The sequence below is a fragment of the Sapajus apella genome, unplaced genomic scaffold, assembly GCF_009761245.1.
Source record: "Sapajus apella isolate SASKATOON/1434 unplaced genomic scaffold, GSC_monkey_1.0 scaffold121, whole genome shotgun sequence".
Classification (NCBI taxonomy): Eukaryota; Metazoa; Chordata; class Mammalia; order Primates; family Cebidae; genus Sapajus; species Sapajus apella.
The window spans coordinates 3,246,558-3,266,027 of NW_022437061.1; the positions used below are offsets into that span (position 1 = coordinate 3,246,558).

The 19,470-nt window shown below is 39.2% G+C and overlaps 1 protein-coding gene, 1 long non-coding RNA gene and 1 pseudogene across 9 annotated transcripts in view; 2 read left to right on the top strand and 1 right to left on the bottom strand.

Moving 5' to 3' along the window:
• G3BP2 (G3BP stress granule assembly factor 2) overlaps positions 1-19,470 on the bottom strand; it is an 87,421-nt gene that overhangs the window by 10,478 nt on the left and 57,473 nt on the right. For 6 of the 8 annotated variants that reach the window (XM_032261040.1, XM_032261041.1, XM_032261036.1 and 3 more), the window contains 6 exons: positions 7,270-7,388; positions 4,913-4,994; positions 3,984-4,157; positions 3,116-3,206; positions 1,600-1,702; positions 906-1,086 (listed from right to left, as the gene is read on the bottom strand). In XM_032261040.1, the coding sequence (XP_032116931.1) occupies positions 906-1,086; positions 1,600-1,702; positions 3,116-3,206; positions 3,984-4,157; positions 4,913-4,994; positions 7,270-7,364 (726 nt within the window). In that variant the 5' untranslated portion in view covers positions 7,365-7,388. Of the gene's footprint in view, positions 1-905; positions 1,087-1,599; positions 1,703-3,115; positions 3,207-3,983; positions 4,158-4,912; positions 4,995-7,269; positions 7,413-16,864; positions 16,931-19,470 lie in introns of those variants that run through there. The other 2 variants (XM_032261042.1, XM_032261043.1) reach the window with 2 other exon arrangements.
• On the top strand, positions 9,386-14,286 carry LOC116538597. Its single transcript, XR_004263702.1, has 2 exons — positions 9,386-9,536; positions 14,237-14,286. It is a non-coding gene; the product is annotated as an uncharacterized LOC116538597 (long non-coding RNA).
• Positions 17,112-17,811, top strand: LOC116538595 (annotated as a pseudogene).

A 19,470-nucleotide genomic window follows, 5' to 3' on the forward strand; every position in this document is an offset into this window, starting at 1 on the left:
AAATATATATTTTCTTTTCATTTCTAAACTATTGCTCTATATTGGAAGACTCCTAAAAGAAAGGCACACACACACATGCCAGTCTATGTGCCAGCTTTCAAAATCTCATTATGCAAGCTTATTTAAAACTATTTTTTCTGACTAAATAAAACCACAAGCAAGTTCCTACGTACTCTAAATAGATGAGCAAGTGGCAAACAAAACCACTAACATGCTAGAAAAAACTGAACCTAATAGAACCAATTCATTTCTCCTTTGGGGGTAAGACAGGGTGTGTGATGGTGTTAAAGGGAGAGGGAAGGATAGGAAAGAAGAGAGTATTAGCTGGAAACTCTGACATTCACAAATTGAACAAAGAATCTCCTATCACTACCCAAATATACTTTAACCTTCGACTTTGAAGAAAGATAAAAGAAGTTTTAGTTAGGCTTACATGATACACTAAGGGTGTCACTCATCTTTCCAAGATAGTTTAATTGGTGTAGAAAGGAAACTGATCCCATTTAAACCACAAACAACAGGTATCTCTTCTTTTAATTATAGTCCAACTTGTTTAAGTTGGGAAACTGCATGACTCCTGGTGCATCTGTGCTCAGAGAATTTATTACAGAATGAAAGAACAACTGACAGCCTTATACATGGATCCAAATAATTTCATATAAGTTACTAAACACTGCATACAGACAAGGATTCATCTTAAGCTATAAATTTCACTCTTAGAGGAGTATATTGCGGGGCAGGGAAACAATAAAATTTTCTCAGGATAACAAAAAAACCCCACAGCTTATTTCATATACATAATTTACCCAACAATTTAACATTAATAGAACAAAGGCCATACTTCATTAATGGCACCAAATTTGAACATGTGATGTTGTAAGTCTAAAGAGTTCCTTTGATCTAACCTTTGGTGGTTCTTGTGGCAGAGAAACAGGTTCTGCTGGAGGAGGAGTAGCAGACTTCTCCTCTAATTCTTCTAAGTTCTTCTCCTCCACTTGTGGTTTCAGCTCTTCAGTCTTTGTTTCAGATTCTGGCTCAGGCTCAGGTTCATGAGAGGATTCTTCCAAAGGCTCCTCTATGCCATTACTGCAATAAAATATTTAGTTCACTTTTTAGTAGGAGTTCAAGTAAGACAAAATTCAATTTCTCTCTAATCCAGTGGGTGTAACTAGTCATATGCCAATAACCTGTCCTAGTTCTATAAAGTATTCAAAGCAAAATTCCAAAAAGAACTATAAGGTAGAAAGGAATACTCAAGTAGCAGTTCTTTAACCCCACCATTTAAAAACTGAATTATTAAGAATGTTTACTTTAGTGCTAACTACAAACCTTATTTTATAAAAATAAAATGCTTACCCTGTGTTGTCTTAAACACTACATTTTCAGTAAGGAACCACTATTTTGGTACAAGCCATATTCAATTTCTGAATTAAATAAAACTGTTCTTTCCAAATTTCTTGCAAATATACAATAGGTACTCAAATACTGACCTAGTAGGTGGTTTTATCAAAAATTTAGTTCCAACAATAATTCTAGGAACAAAAACCACCTTGCTGACATAGTTCACACCAAATGTAATCTTGTAAATACTATTCTTACGTCACAGGGTGAGCTTCGTAGTAACCACTGTTTGCATTTTCTTGCACAGGTTCAGGAGATGGTTGTCTTTCTTCTTGTTCCTCTTCTACTTCATCTTCTGATTCTGGCAATACATAATACAGCACATGTTTCTTAAAGAGCCTTCACAATTTCTAATGCACATATTTTTAACATGTTTAAGGAAGTGATATGTTAGCACAAAAGAAAATTAGACAATTTTCTTTCTTTTTTTTTTTTTTTTTTTTTGAGATGGGCATCTGACTCTGTTGCCCAGGCTGGAGTGCAGTGGTATGATCTCAGCTCACTGCAACCTCTGCCTTCCAGGTTCAAATGATTCTCCTGCCTCAGCCTCCTGAGTAGCTAGAGGTTACAGGTATGTACCACCAAGCTCAGCTAATTTTAAAAAAAACTTTTTTTTTCTGTTTTTTTTTTGGGGCGGAGCTTCCCTCTTGTTACCCAGGCTGGAGTGCAATGGCACGATCTCAGCTCACCGCAACCTCCACCTCCTGGGTTCAGGCAATTCTCCTGCCTCAGCCTCCTGAGTAACTGGGATTACAGGCACGCGCCACCATGCCCAGCTAATTTTTGTACTTTTAGTAGAGACGGGGTTTCACCATGTTGACCAGGATGGTCTCGGTCTCTTGACCGTGTGATCCACCTGCCTCGGCCTCCCAAAGCGCTGGGATTACAGGCGTGAGCCACCGCGCCCGGCCAAAAAAACTTTTTTTTAAATAGAGACGAAGTTTCACTGTGTTGGCCAGGCTGATCTCAAACTCCTGGCCTCAAGTGATCTGCCCACCTTGGCCTCCCAAAACACTGGGATTACAGGCATGAGCCAAGGCGTTTGGCCAAAAAACCATTTTTTTTTTCCCCACAAAGGCATTCAACTGCAATATCCCCTGTTCTCTCAAAAACTGAAAAGCAAGGATGAAGTTTAATATTTATTATACTCTATTAGGAAACAAAACAAATCTTTTAGCAAGAAAAAGGTAGGAAATAAGTTACATTAAAGGCACAATTTAGTTTCCTTTGTTGCATCTATTTAATAGAGCAACAGCGATAAAGAAACTAACACTGCATGTCAATGGAAAATCAATTAAATAATTATGGCATAGCCACAACGTGGATGGCCAATAAAGACACAGTACATTAAAAAAAAAAAAAAAAAAAAGAGCTTTGAATCAGTAAAATTCCATATTTATAAAAATACATGTTGCCAAATATAGAATCTAAACACCTCCTCCAGTAGGCACCAAACTTTGTTATCTACAGGGGATGAGACTGAAGGGAACCTTTTTTCTCGACATCCAAATTTTGTATAACTTCAAATAATAGACATCTCTTTATAACAGCAATGACAACAAAAAGACAACAACAACAAAAAAAACAACAAAAGGATGTTTGACTCAGTTACAATAAAGAAGAAAATTTCCCTAAGCTTCATACTTAGAGAAATTAGTCCATAAAGAGTACCAACAGAACCCTTCTATCTTTGTTATCTTCAAAGTAACCTCACCTTCATCAAGTTCAGGCTCAGAATCACCAAACACTTCATCTTCATAACGAAACATATCATTGTGAACATAGAATTTATTTGGAACAGATCCCTACAGGAGACAACATTGATTCCATAAATACCCAGAAATCTGGTATTACATAAAAGAGCAAATTACATGGCATACACAATTTCTCATTTTAATACTAGAGAAATAATCTGGACTCAATATAATTATCCAATGCTGAACATGCTATGATGTTTACATAAAGTAAAAAGGTCACTCAAAAAAATATAACGGCAAAACCCACAATTACTTTTGCACCAACCTAGCAGAACTCAAGAAACAGCTATTTAACAAAAAAGAAACTAACAGAATTTTTCTATTTTGTTTTCAAATGTAATCTTTCAAATATACCTGTACTTTTTGTATTATTAATGTAAACTTTTTGTTTTTTTTTTGAGACAGTCTCCTCTGTTGCTCGGGCTGGAGTGCAGTGGTGCCATCTCTGCTCACTACAACCTCTGCCTCCCGGGTTTAAGCGATTATCCTGCTTCAGCCTCCCAAGTAGCTGGGACTACAGGTGCCCATCACTATAGCTGGGATTACAGGTGACTGCCACTACACCCAGCTAATTTTTTCTATATTAATGTAATCTTAATCATCCCTTCGCACACTTGTATCAGTATCTGACTTTTAATTCCAAATAGTCAAAGCATATGCATACACACACGCGCGTGTGCTCTCAAACAGGTAAAACACAAATTTCTCAAAAATAGCAATATGCAAATCTAAAGTTATTAGAAGAAACCACTGGACACTTCCAACCAACTAGCAACAGCCAAATTCAATCATATAAATAAAAACTAAGTGAAATGAGAAACTTACTTCAGGAGCCAGAACAAAGGTTTGCATAAACTTCCTTTCTGGTTGTCCACTGTTAGACAGCAAACCCATGACCTGGACAACTACTCCATCACTCAAGGTTGCATGAGCATCCACATGACGAATTTTAGTATGACATTCACTGAAGTTCAGAGATAATACTTTGTGGTGTATATCCTTTATTAAGGAAGTAGGGAAAAATAGAAACTCTTGTGATACTGCATTACCTACACAATACTATTACCTACTCTCACTGATTTCCTTACAACTCTATAATATTAACTACTTAATTTTCCTGCCTGAACTCAATCCGTTGACCATGCTATGCATCACTGCCAGACTGATGCTCCTAAACAAGAAATCACAACAGCTCTCTGATATTGTACAGTAATCTGGCCTTTATGCAGCTTTCTTCCACTTTTCTGTAGTAAGTAGTCATTCTCACAAATTGTGTTGACTGCTCCTTGAATTTACACATAATTTTAATGTGTATTTGCTGATGCTATTTTTTGTCTACTTACAATTTCTTCTTGTTTGGTAAGACCAAATCTTATAGTCTCACATCCTCTACACAAAGTCTTCCTTCCCTGTTAGGCCACAGGAAATATATATTTCTGTGCATTCCTATAGCAAAGGGTTTAGTTCAGATTTGTATAAACTTAATAGACTCTCTCCACTATCTCATGTATAGAATACATCAATGATATAAAACATACCATTTTCTCCTTTGTAGCTATCTCAATATAACACCATGTTTCATACAAAAATCATGTTTAAGAACTCAAAGCATGCTTGACAATTACTGTCAAACACAAATTTCAGTTATAACTAACAATCATACTGAAAAAAAATCCATGGACATAAGAAGGCTATTTTTAAAAATCTCCATCTTAACACAAAATTTCTTAACTGTACATGAAATTGATACTCACATTTTGGCCATAAACAGCTTCTTGGGGCTTTCCACTAGCATCTACTCCACCATGAACATAGGAAGAATTCCTGCCATAAAATCTGCAAAACCATAATTAAAGATTAACACTGAAATGTCAAGAGAAGCCTAAGAGGCAGCAGAATTCTGGTGTCATAAACTAGGTTCCGGATCTAACTCTGTCACTAGTTAGTTCTGTAATCTTGGACAGGTAAGTTGCTTATGGTCTTTAAGTTCAGTTTCCTTGGTAATAAAATAGGAAAAGTAATTACTCCATAGGGTTGTTGTAAGGATTAAATGAATAATGCACAGAGAATGCTTAGTTTATCTGGCACAGTAAGTAGACAATCATTAGATATTCACATCTAATTCTTATCACATCTATTTTTTGTTAAGTGGAAAATAGGATAGTTTTGACTATTTAGTACATTCTAAATACAGATGCTATAGTAATTGACCCTGTTTTTTTCCTTCAGATACAAAGACTCAGCTATTTGGATTTGTTTGGGAATCAGAGTTTAATACTATATTCAGATCTCCAAATGAGTACTAACTCTAAAGGCTTCAAATGTTTAGATTTAAAATAACTGAAATAATTCAGAGACCAAGTCTAAAATCAAAAATTACTCCAGCATCTAATTTATTTTTAATATTTTTGTACTGTTCCTAAGTATATGTGAATTAGTCTTTCTCTGGCATTATCTAAAGCAATTAGAATTAACATCTTTCTGAATCAAGCTCAAAGGTGTGAAGTTAATTTTTTCACAAAGAAAATGCAACTCCTATAATAGTAAAACATGTAAGAGCCTCCTTTATGCCAAGCAATGTTTTTAGTGTATTATGTATACTGATTCACTTAACTTTCTTAACAATCTCATGAAGTGCTATTATCTAAATGGACTAGCTCAGGTTCAGAAGAGGTTAAATGAACTGCCCCTAAGGTAATATATACCTACCAAGTGGGGCAGCCAAGACAAAAACGCAGTCAGTCTAACTCGAGAGTCCATGCTTTTAACCACTACTCTTATTTTCAAATTTAAACTATTTTCTCTCATGTACTACTGGCAAACTTTTATACAGAACAATTTGGCTGTGTGTGTGTGTGTGTGTGTGTGTGTGTGTGTGTGTGTGTGTGTGTGTGTGTGTGTGTGTGTGTGTGTGTATCTGTGTATATACACATGAAAAGCCTTGAGAACACTCATACCTTTGATGCATGAATTTTAAGGAAAGTAAGAAAAAAACTAGCAAGGTGCACAAATAATACATGTTTCAGGATATTCATTACAGTGTTGCTTATCACAAGTGAAAAATTACAACAACCTGAATTTTCATTAAGAAAGACATTGGTTAAATAAGTTCGGTCTAAAATAGAAGTCTGTTATTGTTTAAACATGATGGTGTAGAACACTATTGTTTTAAACTTTGTGGTTGTTTTTTTTTTTTTTTTTTGGTCACTAAAGTAAACAAAAACCCCTGTATCACGAAAAGACCAAATTTCAGGTATCAAAAGGCTGTATTAATTCTGTATCTTCCCCCAAACTCCCTCACATATTGGAACCCATTAATTGGTCAAACGTAAGTTTTTTTTTGGAGACAGAGTCTCACTCTGTCATCCAGGCTGGAGTGCAGTGGTGTGATCTCTATTCATTGCAGCCTCCACTTCCCAGGTTCAAGCAATTCTCCTGCATCAAGCCTCCTGAGTAGCTGGGACTACAGAGGGCTGCCACCACGCTGGGCTAATTTTTGTACTTTTAGTAGAGATGAGGCTTCACCATGTTTGACAGGCTGGTCTTTAACTCCTAACCTCAAGAGATCCACCTGCCTTGGCCTCCCAAAGTGTTGGGATTACAGGCGTGAGCCACTGCATCTAGCCTCATGTAAACCTTATACAGTTCTCCGGTACCTTACTCCCAAGAATTTTTTCTTAATGAAATAATAAAGGTTGGGCTTGGTGGCTCATGCCTATAATCCCAGTGCTTTGGGAAGGCAAGCTGCAAGCTGAAAGAATCGCTTGAGGACAAGAGTTTGAGGCCACAGTGAGCTATGATCATACCACTGCACTCCAGACTGAGCGACAGAGCAAGACTCTGACTCTAAAAATAAAATTCTAGTGTACATATAAGAATAAGTGTGTGCATATATAGGTATGAACGTGTTATGTACTAGAATATGATGTAATGTGTTTTTGTTACTGTGAGTTGCAGTCAAAAAATGCTTTTTGCCATCAAATGAATAAAATATTGAATCCAGTTTACAAAGATACTGTCGGGTAATGAGGAGACAAGAAATGCAAAATATATGTAGTCATATGCAAGAAAAAAATAAATAAAAATACCAAATTATTTGTTTAAAGTTTACCTGTGTAAATATTCTGGAGCTTTATTCAGCAAAGTATAATATTGCCTCACAAACTCCCGCCCTACAAGCAGCGGACTGGGCTTCTCCATAACCATTTCTTTGCTGCACAATGTCAAATGCTGAGGGAGCAAACACAAGAATAACTATTAAAAAGTCATCTTTGTCATCAACCACCATGAAATAAATTTTCTTTTTAGCCAATCAAATTTAGCAGTGGGGAGTTGTATACCAATGTTAGTGACACTAATGTTAATAAGTTCTAATAAGCCACTACCATCAGACTAGCCTGAAATAAATTTTCTTAGCCATACAAATGGGAACAAAATTAATGCCATTATTAAAAAGTAATTTACAACAGCAAAACAATACATTCCTAACTACTATCCATAAGGTAACCGCTAACGTTTATATCTCCCTTTGTCTCTTTATTTGCCTACTCCTCAGTAGAGGGAACTAGCATCTTGGTTCGTTTCTTATCCCCACCAGAATTCAATGCTGCCTCAGACTACGTACAAGTCCTTCCATTCACATGGCCTTTTTCCTCTGGGGACCAAAATCTACTACATTCCTGGATTCCAGTGGTTTTATCCTAGGAAGCAAGGCAGAGGGGACAAGTTAAGACTCCAGAGATAACACTCATGGCAAAGCACCATGACTTGTGTTTTTGTATTCTCTCTCCTTCTGGGAATTAATTTCATCATTTTCAAAATAGTAACAATGATTAATCACCAGCTGTAACTTCAGTAAAGAAATAATCATTTTTTACCTTTGATATTATGTCTCTCTAATCTCTCTTTCAACCAATTAAGCATCTAACTACATGAGATACTGTTTATAGTAAATGAAATACTCTGGTGAACAAGATAAGTCTCTAGCCCTCAAGGAGTTTATAGTCTGTCAAGAAATATAAACAAGCAACCTAGAAACTTAATCAAATGGGTTAGGTGCTATGATATCGTGCCTCAAAGTTAAAACCACCAAGAGCAACTAGCACAAAATAAACACAATTTCTTTTCTTTTGTGAGACAGGGTCTCGCTCTGTCACTAGGCTTGAGTGCACTGGTGCAATCATTGCTCACTGCCGCCTCAACTGCCAGACTCGGGCTCAAGTGATCCTCCCCTGTCAATCTCCTGAGTAACTGGGCCTATAAGCATGCATCACCACACCTGACTAATTTTTTAATATTTTTAAAATTTTTATTTTTAGCAGAGATGAGGTCTTGCTATGTTGCCCTGACTGGTTTCGAACTCCTGCCCTCAAGCGATTCTCCCACTTCAGCCTCCCAAAATGCTGGGATTATAGGTGTGAGGTACTGCACCTGCCCAAACAAAACTTTTTATCATTTACCGTAAGAATATAGTCCCCAGAACAGCCAAAATTATGACATTAGGAACTGGAGGTTAGAAGGAGAAAAAAATATGAAATATAACCTGTTTTTAAAAGACCAACTATAATCAAGCATCCTTTCCTATTACACTTAAAAGTACTAAAAAAAAAAAAAAAAAAGGCTGGGCACAGTGGCTCACACCTGTAGTCCCAGCACTCTGGGAGACTGAGGCAGTGGATCACCTGAGGTTGGGAGTTCAAGACCATCCTGACATGGAGAAACCTCATCTCTACTAAAAATACAAAATTAGCCGGGTGTCATAGTACATGCCTGTAATCCCAGCTACTCGGGAGGCTGAGGCAGGAGAATCGCTTGAACCTGGGAGGCAGAGTTGTGGTGAGCTGAAACTGGGTGACAAGAGCGAAACTCCGTCTTAAAAAAAAAACAAAACCTTGATTTACAAATATGTTTAAAATTTTCTATAATGCCTCACTTGCCTCCAAAAATCGTTAATTCACAAAGCAGATCCAAATACAGGTATTGATTGACTTACGACCTATGCAACTTGCGACCATTCGACTTTATGACCACTATCGCCAGCCACAACTGCTCCACGTCTGGCAGCGCAAATGTTGCCCAGCTGGGCATACGACAGTGCGGACCAGCTTCCGGCAGGACTACCATCTCCGCGTGCATGTAGCCTACTCAACTTACGACCAAATCGTGTTACGACCGGTCTGTCGGAACCAATCGAGCACTAGCTGTATTGACATTTCAGATGTCACTGGTTTCCCACAAAACTTAAAACTCCCAATAAGGGTAACTATCCTAATGCAAAAAGGACTCACACATGCTACATTTAAAGTAATAAAGCACTAGGTCTGGCTCATGCCTGTAATCCTAGCACTTTGGGAGTCTGAAGTTGGCGGATCACTTTAGGTTAGGAGTTAGAAACCAGCCTGGACAACGAGGCAAACCCCCGGCTAAAATCAGCCAGGTGTGTTGTTGCGCACTTGTAGTCCCAGCTAGTTGGGAGGCTGAGGTGGGAGGACTGCTTGAGCCCAGGAGGTCTAGGGTACCATGAGCTTACATCCGGATACTGCACCCCAGCCTGGGTGACAGGATGAGACCCTATATCAAACTCAAACACACACACACACACACACACAGCTAAGCAACTTTACATTTTCATTTTAAATAATGACGGTGGGTAAAGAACAGCACACTTACCTAGTAACATTTAACAAGATAACTAAAATATGGAATTTATATATATTTTAACATTGTAAAAATTGATGGTAAAATAATACTAACACATGGGGAAGTACTATATTACTCTCTGAATAAAATAATTATGCACAAAATAGTTTTCTTCAAATTGATAGTGACAAAAATACTAGTATTAGGAATTTCTGGGTTTGAGGATTACTGTTTTCTTCTCTCTGGAGTTCCAGATTTTCTACAGGAACGCTGCTGTCATTTATTCCAAATTTCCCATCATATTCACAAAGTAGATACTGACCTATCATTTTTGTCATATATTTCTCAAAACAAAATAAAATGGTACACAATACATGTATCAGTATCACAGATCAAAATACTCTAAATATTCGTTATAACAAGGTTGAGAAAAAGCTTCAAATTGCCCACTTTCTACATGGTCACTGAAGTATCATAACCAAGATATCATCAATTTAGAACAGAGAGACTGGGAAGGGCAGTAAGATTTATCAATACTCAATAAATTAATACTTATTAGATTATTTGAAGGCAGTAACTTGAAAAATTAACTTCAATAGTAAATAAGTAAGGAAATGCTAATCTGGTAAAATCTAAAGAAATAGGTATATATAAAGAAAGTCGGGCTTTTTTATTAAGGTGCAGAGGAGGCTCCCACAGGAATGGTAAAACAAAATGAAGATTTACTCAGAGAACAGTGTCTCAACAAACTGTACTGGTTACTTCTTTAACCATACCTCTGATATGAAGTGACTCAGAATTTAGAGAGCCAAAATATAATTGATAGAAATCAACCAGAAAATGACTATTAGAGATCAACCTCAAACAATGTTGTTTGGGTAGTTGCAGGAGGTAAGACTGAAAATTGAGTTAGTAATATAAAGTTCGCATTTATAACTCAAGCACAGCCAGTGTACGTAAGAAGTTTGAGAAAAAGGAAAAAAGCCAAATTATACATTCAGAATAAATGTGATTACATGAATTGTGCCCTTATTATTATTCATAGCAAAGCACCTTACAGGTAATCAATTTCTAGATTTGGGACCTTCCACTTCTGTGGGAAGTAAAAGTTCCTCTTCAAAGTTTCCTTTCCTGTTAAAGAACACATCCTAAGTGTGCTAATAACTCTTTGTTAAGCCTTATCCTATGTAGTTGTTAGACATGCTTAAACAGGTACATAACATACATTCTATGTCCTTGTACTTTAACCAAGATATTTGTGCTGGATGTGCTCACAGGTATGTCCTAACTCTCCATTGCTTTTACTTGTTTAGAACAGTTTTAAGCTGGAAAGTTGCAGTGGCTCACACTTGTAATCCCAGCACTTTGGGGGGCTGAGGTGGGCAGATCACAAGGTCAGGAGTTCAAGACCAGTCTAGCCAATATGGGTGAAACCCTGTCTCTACTAAAAATACAAGCGTTAGCTGGGCGTGGTGGCGGGCACCTGTAGTCCCAGCTACTTGGCAGACTGAGGCACAAGAATTGCTTTAACCTGGGAGGCAGAGGTTGCAGTGAGTCAAGATCATGCCATTGCTCTTCAGCCTGGGCAACACAGCAAGACTCGGTCTCAAAAAAAAAAAAAAAAAAAAAAGTTTTAAGATGTTAGCCAATCAGGTTTTAGTGTAATGTGTGAGGTCTGGCTCCAGCCAATGGAGACCAGACACATCAATAAGGACAACCCCGAATGCGTAAGGAATAAACATGTCTGCTTTTCCTTTGTTTGTTGTACTCTTGTGGCAAGATGGCTAGCGAGCGTACCCTTCCTACAGGAAGTAAAAATTGGTTGCTGATTCTTTCTCTCAATGCTGATTTTTTCTTTGCAGCATCGAGCATCTGTTTCCAACAATTTCTTTTAAAAAGTTACCAAAACAAAACAAAATTCTGAATATTGGGAGTAAAAGTTTTTGGTGTTTGTTTTTTCCTTTGAGATGAAGTCTCACTCTGTCACCCAGGCTGAAGTGCAAGGGTGTGATCTCGGCTCACTGTAACCTCTGCCTCCCGGGTTCAAGCGAGTCTCTTGCCTCAGTCTCCAGAGTAGCTGGGGCTACAGGCATGCGCCACCATGCCCAGCTAATTTTTTGTATTTTTAGTGGAGATGAGGTTTTGCCATGCTGGCCAGGCTGGTCTCAGAACTCCTGACCTCATGATCCGCCTGCCTTGGCCTCCCAAAGTGCTAGGCCTGAGCCACCGCGCCAGGCCAAGGTAAAAGGTTTTAACCAACTATCTATGGCAAAGAAAAATCATGACCTTTTTGGATCTTGATTTCCTAACTTACAAATTGAGAAGCAATCCCCTGGTCAAGACTACATGACTATACAGTTCTATAAAGATAGCCAAGAAGGCCAGGTGCAGTGGCTCACGCCAGTAATCCTAACATTTTGGGAGGCCAAAATGGGTAAATCTCTTGAGCTCAGGAGTTCGAGGCCAGCCTGGGCAACATGGCAAAACCGCATCTCTGCTAAAAATACAAAAAATTAGCCAGGAGTGGTGGTGTGCATATGTACCTCCAGCTACTCAGGAGGCTGAAGTGGGAGGACTGCCTGAGCCCGGAAGTCAAGCCTGCAGTGAGCCAACATGGCATCACCGCACTCAAAGCTGGGTAATAGGAGTGAGAACCTGTTTCAAAAAAAAAGCCAAGATTAAAAGATATTTATACACAAAAAGAAATCTTCAGAAGTTTGTTAGATTCCAGCACCTTCAAAGATAACCACAATTTTCAATAAGGTGGTTGTTAGCCTCACCTAACAATCTTTTTAGAGAAAGTGAAATATAATATATCAAACCCCAATTCTTCCACTGATAATTGAAAATGTGGAGAATCTCACACAGGAACACACAATGTAAAATTTTCTCTGATACATTAGCTCTACACAGACAGATAAGGCTCTCATGAACAAATCCGTCTTTTACTTGTAAACTGAAAACATTATCGGTGGCTCACGCCTGTAATCCCAGCACTTTGGAAGGCTGAGGCCAGCAGATCACAAAGTCAAGAGATCAAGATCATCCTGGCTACCAAAGTGAAACCCAGTCTCTGCTACAAATAATTAGCCGGACATGGTGGGACGAGCCTGCAGTCCTGGCTACTCAGGAGGCAGAGGCAGAATTGCTTGAACCTGGGAGGTGGAGGTTGCAGTGAGCTGAGACTGCACCACTGCACTTCGGCCTGGACGGAGCAAGAGACTCCGTGTCAAAAAAGAAAATAAAAAAGATTATCCAGAGCTTCCCTCACTATTTACAGAGCCTGAACTACTTTAGAGGCATTCTCCAACTCTACCTATTGTACCTAAAATCGAAGGGAAACTTCATCATAATCTCTTTTTTTTTTTTTGAGAGATACGGTATTGCCCTGTTGCCCAGGTTGGAGTGCAATGGCGCTACCTTGGCTCACTGCAATCTCCGCCTCCGAGATCAAACGATTCTCCTACCTCAGCCTCCCGAGTAGCTGGGATTACAGACGCCCAAGACCGTGCCCAGCTAATTGGTTTAGAATCTTTTATTCATTCCTGTTTCCTAAAATGTTTCCTCTGGGCTGAGCAAGGTGGCTACGCCTGTAATCCCAGCACTTTGGGAGGCCAAGGCAGGTGGACCATGAGGTCAAGAGATCGAGACCATCCTGGCCAACATGGTGAAACCCTGTCTCTACTAAAAATACAAAAAATTAGCTGGTGTGGTGGCACGCACCTGTCGTCCTAGCTACTCGGGAGACTGAGGCAGGAGAATGGCTTGAACCCAGGAGGTGAAGGTTGCAGTGAGCTGAGATTACACCTTTGCACTCCAGCAGAACAAGACGCTGCCTCAAAAAAAAAAAAAAAAAAAAGTTTTCTCTGCATTTGCTTAGACTAATTTCTGAAGCACATTGTATGTCAGCTCTAACTGCTCTGTGTCATTCGTCCCCGTATTTTCTTAATCTGTAATACACATTGAGAGGGAAGTGGAGCATTGGCCATTGGTAGACATACATGCAGATTAGACAAGAAAGTCACATTGAGCTTCATTACCCTACAATGTACTTATATTTCCTCAATTTCAAAGTAACTTAAACCAAAGTTATCACTCTCCTTGAACTTTGACTGAAAAGTTTTTGAACCATAGTGGTACAAATAAATAGCAAAAGCTTATTATTATTCTTAGTTTTTAGGTAAAAAACATTTAATTTCTTTGGTTTACCATTTAAAGTTCAGTGAATCACTAGTATAATGGGGCTGCCTCCGAAACAATCAATCTCAGGCTATGTTAATGTAGATGTAATATCTAAAACGAACTGAAAATTCTAACTGAATCTAGTGAATGTAAATTATAGGAAGGTAGATTTGGGTTCAATATAATTCAAGGATGGGTGTGGAGGCCCACGCCTGTAATCCCAGCACTTTGGGAGGCTGAGGTGGGCAAATCACGAGGTCAGGAGTTAGAGACCAGCCTGGCCAACATAGTGAAGTCCCATCTCTACTAAAAATACAAAACTTATCCAGGCATGGTGGTGTGCGGCCACTGCACTCCAGCCTGGGCAACACAACGAGACTTCATCTCAAAACAAAACAAAACAAAACAAAAACTCATTAATTCAAGTTGTCCAAATGTCAAATACAGCTACCTAACGAATAGCCAGTCACTGCAGGTATTCCAGAGACTAACTGAATGATTTTGCACAAAAAGGAGTCCATATACGCAAAAAGGTAACAGTAGGCCATTCCAACACTGAGATCCTAAAAGTCTGTTAATAAGAAGCAGAACTTTTGAATTCTCCTTCAATACTCATCCCACCTCTTCCTATCTGCAGTGATTGAAACCCTATGCATTTATCTGGGCCCATCAAAAATCCTGGCCCCTTGAAAATCTTTCTACTCCCACTGAATTCCTCAACAGAATACAACTCTATTAACTCTTAAAGTAGGCAAGGAGCAGGGGCTCACACCTTTAATCCCAACACTTTGGGAGCCCGAGGCAGGTGGATCACCTGAGGTTAGGAGTTCAAGACCAACCTGGCCAACATGGTGAAACCCTGTCTCTACTTTAAAAAAAAAAAAAAAAAAAAAAAAATCAGCCGGGCGGGGTAGCACACCTGTAATCTCAGCTACTTGGGAGGCTGAGGCAGAAGAATCACTTGAAATTGGGAGGCGGAGTTTGCAGTGAGCTGAGACTGCACCATTGTGCTCTAGCCTGGGCAATAAAAGCGTAACTCCATCTAAAAAAAACAAATAACAACAAAAAAACCCAACTCTTAAGCTACTTTTGGCCTTATCATGGCAGTTTATCGATCGTATTCTGCCCCAAGTTATTAATTGTACACCGGTCTTCATCTTCCTTCTCTCTACTACCCTCTCAAATATTGTAACTCAGCTCTCCCTTGAATGCAATTCTCTGGAAACATCAAAATTCTTCTCAACAATCCAGTGATTTCTCAATCTTCCAACTGTCTGCATTATCAATGTTGATTGCCTTCTCCTAACTCTTCTAGAGTTTTATAAGGCAAACTTTCCTTCTCATCAAAACACGTAAGTTCTCAAGGTTCTGTCTTCTAACCTGTCAATTTCAGCTTCAGGTCTATCTAATGTGTATCATCTAGCCTATGCCATAAGTTCAAATTTTACATTTGTCACCACATACTAAATACCTAGACATGACTTACATATGTCCCAATACACGCACACCCCATACAAAGGAAGCTATTTCCTTATTTCTGTTAAGTACCACAATCTTCTCAACTTGAAAGCTCAGTTGTAAGCAACTTTCTCCCCTTTAGCTTTGCCATTTCAACTGTGAAATCCTTACAACCCAGAAGTTGGAATTTGTGCCTTCCTTTTCACTCCTACTGTTCAGACCTTTTAGTTATTCTTCAAAAGTCTTTCAAGCCCTTGAATCATGTGCGGTATACACTGTACACAGTAAAATCTAAACACCTGCATTCACTTTGGCATCTAAAGCCCTACACACAGAAATCCAGTCTGACTTTAAATGTCATAAACAACCTTTCAAATTTATCTCTTACTATACTTTCTCATTCCTATATCAAATTCCATACAAATATTTTAATCACTTGTTATTATTCTCTGCAATTTCATTCTCTGGGACTTTGTCTTCATTCCAATCCACAAGCTGGGTAAACAGGTTAGACAACATAAATTCATTTCAACATTTATTTTATGGCTACTATATATGTACCAGAAACTACAAAAGGAAAAAAAGGCCAGGCAAGGTGGCTCAGGCCTGTAATCCTAGCACTTTGGGAGGCCAAGATAGGTGGTTGCCTGAGGTCAGGAGCTCGAGACCAGCCTGACCAACATGACAAAAATGCACCTCTATTAAAAATACAAAAAAATTATCTAGGTGTGGTGGTGGGCACCTGCAATCCCAGCTACTTGGGAGGCTGAAGCAGGAGAATTGCTTGAACCTAGGGGTGGAGGCTGCAGTGAGTCGAGTTGTAAGTACCTGATATTAGTTCTTATAAAAAGAATAAGATCTCTAGTAATACGATGCAGTTCTCTTTACCAGACACTGTTACCAAAAGTTATGTGGGTGCTAAGACACAGCTTGTCTCCACTATAGGATACTTATCTCCCCTTACCCCTCTGGAGTCCCTCACTCATAGCTGGGCTCAAACTAGTCAGGTTTATTTTAATTGAACCATGGACTATATCCATTTTCAACAGCTAAATGCATATTAATACTGGAACTTTCTGAAATTCCAGATTATCTTTGTTTAAAGTGGCTTGAACAATCTAAGGAACACTATACCTTTATTTATTTATTTATTTTTATTGCATTTTAGGTTTTGGGGTACATGTGAAGAACATGCAAGATTGTTGCATAGGTACACACATGGCAGTGTGATTTTCTGCCTCCTCCACCTCACCTATATCTGGCATTTCTGCCCATGCCCTCCCCCCGCACTGTCCCTCCCCTATTTCTCTCCAACAGACCCCGTGTGTAGTGCTCCCCTCCCTGTGTCCATGTGTTCCCATTGTTCAACACCCGCCTATGAGTGAGAACATGCAGTGTTTGATTTTCTGCTCCTGGGAACACTATACCTTTTTAAAGCAATGATCTTCAATCTTCAGTGGGACACCATTGAATGAAAGCTTCACAAACAAGATCTAAGAATCACAGCGGTACAAATAAATAACAAAAGTGAGTTACAGATTAAATCTCTTTTTCAGCCTCCAAAGGTTTTGTTTTCATCCTTCTCAGAAGTTGAGGGAGGCTGGTTTTGAAATTCAGAAACTATCAAAAGTGCCCAAGCATTAAGAAATGGAGCTTTTCTGAGGATCTGGGAAGATGGCAGAGGTAGAGCAGAAGAAGCGGACCTTCCGCAAGTTCACCTATCGCAGCGTGGACCTGGACCAGCTGTTGAACATGTCCTACAAGCAGCTGATGCATCTGTACAGTGCACACCAGCTGCGGCGGCTGAGCCCTGGCCTGCCACGGAAGCAGCTATCGCTGCTCAAGCGCCTGCGCAATGACAAGAAGGAAGTGCCGCCCATGGAGAAGCCGGAAGTGGTGAAGACGCACCTGTAGGACAAGATCATCCTGCCCCAGAGGGTAGGCAAGACCTTCAACCAGGTGGAGAGCAAGCCGGAGATACTTAGCCACTACCTGGGCGAGTTCCTCTTCACCTACAAGCCCGTGAAGCACGGCCGGCCGGGCATCGGGGACACCCAATCCTCCCACTTCATCCTCCTCAAATAGTGGCTCCGCTAATAAAGGCACACAGATCTCCAAAAAATAAAAAATAAATAAACAAATAAATGGAAATGCTGTTCACAAAAATAAAGCATGTCTTTATACTATGTTTTAAAGTTTAACAAGTAACCTACTATTTTTCTTTTGGTCTTTAAAATAGATAGGCTATTGGGGGTCGGGCATGGTAGGTCATGCCTGTAATCCCAGCATGCTGAGAGGCTGAGGCAGATCACAAGGTCAGAAGATCAAGACCATCCTGGCCAACATGGTGAAACCCTGTCTCTACTAAAATACAATACAGCCGGGCATGATGGTGTGCACCTGTAGTCCCAGCTACTTGGGAGCCTGAGGCAGGGGAACCCAGGAGGTGGAGATTGCAGTGAACCAAGATAGCACCACTGCACTCTGGCCCTGTGACAGAGGGAAACTCTGTCTCAAAAAAGCAAGAAAACAAAAAGAAAGAGGGTATTACCTTCATTTACAGAAAAGGAAACCGATGTTTAGATAGCCTAAGGAAAGGTGTTTAGGGTCCCTCAGTTACAGTAAAAAGAAAGAGGATTTGAAATCAGGTCTCCTGACTCCAGTGATGTTTACACTACACTTTGGTTAGGAACAACCGCTTTGGAAGAGCAGGGAGCTCTTACAACAATACAAAAAATTAACAAGCAATTGTTAGCTTATGTGAAACTGTCAAAGAGTGAAAAGCAAAGGAATATAGCAGGACAGTAACAGAAAATCCAAGAATCATTCTTAATATACCTATGGTTTCAAAATAGGGTGAAATATTTGGAAATTAGAAAGCTGAAATACAAAGGTCAAGAAACTAAATCCACTGCATTTAGTTTCTTGACTAAGGTAGGCCAGGGAGCTGGACCAATTCATTCTATCGGATATTAAACAGCTGTCTACCAGTGGAGAGTAACTACGTCATGTTTGTCCCTTAAATTCTACTGTACCTAAGTTCAGAAGCAACACTTTAGTTTGTGCCTTTCAAAATCAACATTGAAAAAGAGTCATTCACTGTCTCCATATTCACTCAAAATATGTGGAAAATCTTCTTAAAGAAATTTAGGGGGAAAATGTTCAGTCCTAATAACGGATAATAAACTGATAATTTTGCAGGATAAGGAAGTTGTTAAGAACCTAGACTCAGTGCCAGCACTTTCTTCAAACCGTGAGTTGCCTGCTCACAAATCAACTGCTCAGCTGCTAACTGAACACTCGGTGAAGTTAGTTCCTCTATGAAATTATCAAATGACTTGTTTTCTTCTTTACCTTCTAATTCTGATCCCCATCCATCCCACTAGCATTTTGGCTCACTCTTGATGTTTTTTCACTATTATTAATATTTCCACCCTGAATATCAAACAATCTGAACTATGACAGCTCTTCATAAGCAATTCATTCGAGGTCCTTACTATTTCTACAATTCCTTGACAGCTTTTCAGAATTAGAATCGTAACATAAAGACTCATATGAGTAATCTTAAAAATTTAAGAAAAATGTGAATATTGATGAAGAAACAATAATTCAATCCTAAGAGGTTCAAACTCATCATACTGTGTATTTCCTAAAACCAGGAATCTTGGATTATCAAAAGGGCCACTGGATGCTAACAGGATCAAATTACTTAGAAACTTTGTTCACATGCCTAAGGCTGTATTAACTGCCAAATATGGAGCTGGACAAGAAATGCCATCTTCTTCCACTCTACCACACCAGGGCTCTTTTTCCTTTGTTTTTGTTTTTTTGAGACGGAGTTGCCCAGGCTGGAGTGCAGTGATGTGATCTCGGCTCACTGCAACCTCCGCCTCCTGGGTTCAAGTGATTCTCCTGCCTCAGCCTCCCAAGTAGCTAGGATTACAGGCATGCGCCACCACCCCTGAATAATTCTGTATTTTTTAGTAGAGACGGAGTTTCTCCATGTTGGTCAGGCTGGTCTCGAACTCTCGAT